Source organism: Cryptomeria japonica, unplaced genomic scaffold (assembly GCF_030272615.1).
Source record: "Cryptomeria japonica unplaced genomic scaffold, Sugi_1.0 HiC_scaffold_571, whole genome shotgun sequence".
NCBI classification, from domain to species: Eukaryota; Viridiplantae; Streptophyta; class Pinopsida; order Cupressales; family Cupressaceae; genus Cryptomeria; species Cryptomeria japonica.
In genome coordinates, this window is record NW_026729379.1 from 76,568 (window position 1) to 82,222 (window position 5,655).

At 34.7% G+C, this 5,655-nt stretch overlaps 1 protein-coding gene across 1 annotated transcript; it reads left to right on the forward strand.

The window, feature by feature from the left end:
* Positions 1-1,324: 1,324 nt before the first annotated feature.
* LOC131872352 (BTB/POZ domain-containing protein At1g63850-like) lies at positions 1,325-5,437 on the forward strand (the record flags this gene model as incomplete). Its single annotated transcript, XM_059216059.1, has 3 exons — positions 1,325-1,493; positions 3,908-4,009; positions 4,212-5,437. Coding segments are annotated over exons 1-3 (1,497 nt in total), but the record flags the coding sequence as incomplete, so codon positions are not given.
* Between the last annotated feature and the right edge of the window lie 218 nt (positions 5,438-5,655).

The following is a 5,655-nucleotide window of genomic DNA, read 5'->3' on the forward strand; positions in this document are numbered from 1 at the left end:
CCGGCTATTGTTAGTTCTCAGGGCCACCATAAACTCCCCTTCTTTCTTTGGTTTATACTTAGGGTCCTCTGTATCCTTGATATCACACCAATCCATGGCAGTACCACTGTTATCCTCATCCATCTCCGTGTCAGAAACAAACTACACATCAACATTAGAGAAGGAAATGTGGGTTTTATCCTTGGGGGAGGGTTTCACTTCATGAGCTTGGGTGTATTCCATAATCATCAAGATAAGCCCTTAATGAATCAAAGGGTTATCCTGGTTTTCAAAATGTTTAACTAAACTATTCTCCAAAGATGAAACCAAGTAGAAGGGGATGGAAATAATTCTATCATGCCTAAAATGATTGAAGATTGTAAAATGAGGCGTGAAAATTATAGCATATCTACCATCTAGGGTGATGTACCTCATGACGAATTCCGCCATATAAGCCCAGAGGGAAATCAACTCTTTCCTATTATAACCACCATCCACCATTTTTGTAACCCTCTGTCGTTCCATTTCCTTATCATAAAAGGCAACAATAGCTTCCTCACTCGACTTCTTGTCTCTATATAATTTTCTACCTTTCATATCCAGACCAGTAATAGTGGTAACCAAGGTTTCATCGACATGAAACTCCGCATCGAAGGCAGTCAGCACAGCCTTATTCCAACCTTTGACAAAGCTTTCGGTAACAATGGCAAAATGACCATGCAGTCTCTCCAAAAAGGGCACCATCTCACTGTCAGAAATTTCCTCCCAAACCTCCTTATTCTTCTGCCACTTATCATAGGTCATGGGTTCAAACCTATTCTTTTCACCTCCCATTCTATAGCTCGAGCAATTCAAACAACAAGACTCCAGAAAAACTAGAAGGAAATAAAACCAGAAACAGGGTAGACTGAAAGTTCTACAAATTCTCAAAGTGGTAATAATTCGAAATACCACCCAAATAGCTCCCGTCCCATCATAATATTTTATCATTAATTTTATTGGAAAGGGCGAAGATCTTAGCATCATTTCTTACTAGGTCACACAAAATTTTTGAGAAAGTTTCCCTTCCTCTCCACCATTTACACGCCACATTATCAACCACCAAGTTGACCAAATGATTCATCAATTTTTTTCCTTCATTGAAAACATGCGAGATCTTGAAATCCTCCAGGTTGACAATCATTTCAAGGTAGTCCTTGATTAAGTTTGAAATAGTCCACCTAGGCACCGTGCATCCCTTAATACATTTGAAAATGTTAAGCGAGCCACTTTCTAGCCAGACCCATTTGAACCCCTCCTTGCTCGCCATGTGTAGTCCTATGTAGGCGGTGTTGGTCTCTGCGAAATGGTTATTCTGGGTTCCCAAAGGGAGCATCACCGCAGAGACCAGCAAACCCAAATGGTTCCTCGTCACTCCCCCACAGCTAGCCGGCCAAGGATTTCCTTTGGCTGCCCCTTCAATATTAATTTTGATCCACCCCAAAAGGGGCAGATTCCAAGAACCATTCTCTTTGGTATGTTTAGTATATCTAACCCTTGCCACAATCTATGAAAATTAATTGATTATTGTAATAAGTTGTAAGATTTCTTGAATCTATAAATGCATCTACAATGGCCTTGACCTAGTCATAAATGCTTAGGGTCAAGTATTCATTTGGGTATAGCTACTAATTGTTGTTGTGACACTATATTTTAAGAGATGTAAAACCTTGTTCATGACACCTCTAGGAATATAATTGATTAGGTTTAATTTAAGCCCAAAGTGTATAAGTATTATTCACTTTCAAAATAGTTGCAACACCATCTCAAGAAGGGCAAAATGTAGACACCTATTTTTGTGCATACCTAATTACATTTAATTTTACTTAATTAAAAATATATTATATATTTAAATAATTTCACCATATATCCCATTCTATCACAACCTTTAATTAATTATATATATTATTTATTTAATTATTTTATCTTTGGCTTGATCTCACTAGTTAAATAAATATTTATTTTATTGAATTAATTTTACAATTTAAATTTATTTCTTTATTATTGTCCATTCAATCCTACCTTTAAGTTGCTTACATGGATTGTAGTATTAAATTTCTATCAAGTGACAAGTGTCCCTTTCACATGTTTAATTAATCTAGACACTTCCCAAAAGTTAAACTAGCTTTTCATCTCATCCATTAGTTTTAAACAAAATCTCTTAATCTTAGCTCTTCACATAAGAATGTTGCTTTAATGCACTTCCCAACCCTAAATTATATCCATCATGTGACACTTGTCACATGGTCACAACTTTGAGTTTAACCCTAATCTTTACTCTAATTTTAGCCAAGCATTATCAATCTATCCCTTGATTTTATCTCTTGAGAATTCTATAAATTAGAGGCCTCTAACATTATTTACATATCTTCATTCATCATTATCTATGTTGTTCAATTTTCTATATAAATGTTATGTTCTTCCATGGTTATGCCTAAGAAATTTATATTTAATCTAACAAATCAAGTAAAATTGTGAGAAAATAGTTTATATTCATTTCTACTTGATTGTTAAATAATTTATTAATAACTCCTTAGAAATTCAATGAATGCAATAGTATTTCTAGTTACAAATATGCAATGTGTCAAAAATACGTAGATTTAAATTATTAAATAATAGTTACACAATGTTAAAATGCATTTAAGTTTTTACCTTAATCCTTGAACCTTGTATAGGTACAAGTGTTAGTTTGTTTAATTAATTTTACAATTCACTTTTAAAATCTTTTATCATTGCCCTTAATTTATTCACATGGATCATAATATATAATTGCCATCATGTGACAAGTGTCTCTCACATTTTTTACTAACCTTGTCTAAATTCATTATATCTAGACACTTCTTCGAAGTCAAACAAACTTTTCATCTAATCCGTTCATTCCAAACTAACCCTCTTAATCCTAGCCATCCACATAAGGATGTTGTCATAATGCAACTCCTAACCCTAAATAAAACTCATCTTGTGACACTTGTCTCATAACTCCAACTTTGATCTTAACCCTAATGTTCATTCAATCTTAACCATACATCATCAATGTAGCCTAGCGCTTGATTTTGCCTCTTGAGAATTCTATAAAGCAAAGGCCTCATACCTCATTTACATATCTTCTTCTATTATGATATTATGCTGTCCAATTTTCTATCTAAATCTTCTTCCATAGATTTATGCTGAAGAAATTTGTATCCAATCTTCAATTATCTTGTTGGGCTCAATCTACGGAGAAATAAAGATTTTAGGTAAAGGTATCGTGTCTTTATTATTGATTTTAACCTACTTTTATGAAATGTGGTAAAGAAAAGATGTTACTGTGTAGTCCATGACAAAGAAATTATTCACCATCATATTTATTATAGTTTACCATCTTACAAGTACTGAAGTTATCTATGAGTTGTACTAATGCTTGTGTTGTTTCAGTGATTCCAAACAAAAAAATCCAATCAGGCATGGGAAGGAGAAAAAGGCTTTTAGATGAAGGTATTGTGTGTATTGCTATTATTCTCCACTTTTTTAACCTTTAATCTTTTATTCTCTTTCACATTGATTTTTTCTAAAAGACCATGCCAAGAAATTATTCACCAGCATATTTATTGTAATTTACCATTACAAACTTTAAATGTTAACCATCTTACAAGTGGAAAAGATGTAATGCAATTGTCATTTGGAATCCTCATCTCATTTATTTTTGCACTGTCAATTTTCCTCCAGCTGTTGGTATTGGCTCTTTGATAAATTGGATTGGTCTTCTTCTTTATGTTCAGATCTTCTTTCCCAGTTCAGATCCTGGCCTATCATGTTTGCTTCCTCTTTTTATTCCTGTTTATGGATAATTGCCCCTTCAATCATCATAACAGGTTATCTATGAACTCTATTCGTGTTTGTGCTATTGCAGTGGTTCCAAACACAAACATCCAATCAGAAATGACTTCAAAATCTAATGACCAAATTGTAGGTCAAGAACTCAAACTAAAGAAAAAAAAGGTTTTAGATAAAGGTATTATGTATTGCAATTATCTTTCATTTTATTCACTTTCAAATTTTTATTATATTTCATCAATCTTTTATTACCTTCCATCAGGATTATTAAGTGGGGCAAAGGCCATCAGAAGAAATTATTCACTGGACAAGTTTATATATTAACCATCTTATAAGTGGCAAAGTCATCTATGAATTGTGTAATTGCTGTGTTGATGCAGTGATTCCAAGCACAAAAATCAAATCAGGCACGGATTCAACAGCTAATGAGCAAATTGACCTGCGCCCTCAATTTGGGGCCACAAACTCTGCTGATGTAAGATTACGAATATTTGGCCCAAACAGAGAAGAGTATGATGGAAATCCTCTTCGCCTTCATTCTCAAACTCTTCAAACTTCGGACTTTTTTAAGGCTTTGTTATCAGAGCGCTGGTCTTCTAATATCCGACCATTTGAAATTGAGGTAACCACTGATCAATCCTTTGAGAACTATTTAAAATGCATCGAGATGATGTATTCTTCTACTTCTTCTCTCCGTTTTTCAAATGTGGATGAATGCCTGGCAATTCTATCTGTTGCTTCGGAATTGTTAGTGGATAAACTTATGCAACAATGCATGAGATATCTGGAAGCTGTTCGTTGGAACTCTGAGGAAGAGTCCAAAATTAGAAATCTATTGTCCTCTCTGAGTTTGAGCGTCCTGCCCGATCTGAATGCACGGCTTAATAAACAGAACAATAACTATTTAGAATTTGTCAGAGAGAGTATCAAAGCAATGTTATATTTTCTTTCCAGTTGTGACTGTGCCGACAAGAAACAACCAATTATTCGAGGAGCGGTGGGCAAATTTATAGTAGAAAATTTGCAGGAAGATGAATCTTCAGGGATCGCAGAAATGTGCAGGCATATCATTTTAGAGGAATTTAAAGCTAACATTGAAATTGCTGTGACATCAAATACTGAAAAAAATCTGGCAGATGAGGAGCATTCTTATTTTGCCCTGCTGTGGCCCTTTACTCTAATTGAGCGCTGTGACGGGACGACAATGGAAGGCGCACTGAAGATATTATGTGAAGAAATGAAACTTGCCCACATAATAATGCAACCGCAAAAGCATTATACTGCAAGCAGGTACACGAAAATCATGCTGCCAATTCTGCTGGGATGTCTGGACGCTCTGGCAAACGGGAAGATAATTGCTGAACGAAAACTTCGTGTTGGTTTCCTTACAATATGGTTACCAGTAATGGCACGATTGCTTTGTCCAAATCTGTATTTCAACCACATCAGTGATAATGATGTTTTGAAGACCCAGCTTTGCAGAGGAGTGAGCAATGTGGTGGAAACCCTCCCTTTCGCTGATTGGAGAGGCATTTACAATATTTGGATAGATTGCTGCGCCAAATATTCTATTGACTTAAGGATACCATTTGCTTCTGGGTGCAAGGTACTGCATGAACATAAGTGAAAGGATTTTTGTTTTATAAAACATTTCGATAATAGATTATCATATCAGAAATGCAATTATTTTTGTCAATCAAGAACATTTATAATTGAAGTTTTGTGCGGACCGTAAATTGTGAAGGTTCTTGTGGTATTCTTGTTTGCATCTATAAGTATTAAACAATAAACTGGCAATTGTATGCTGATATTTTTCATATATAT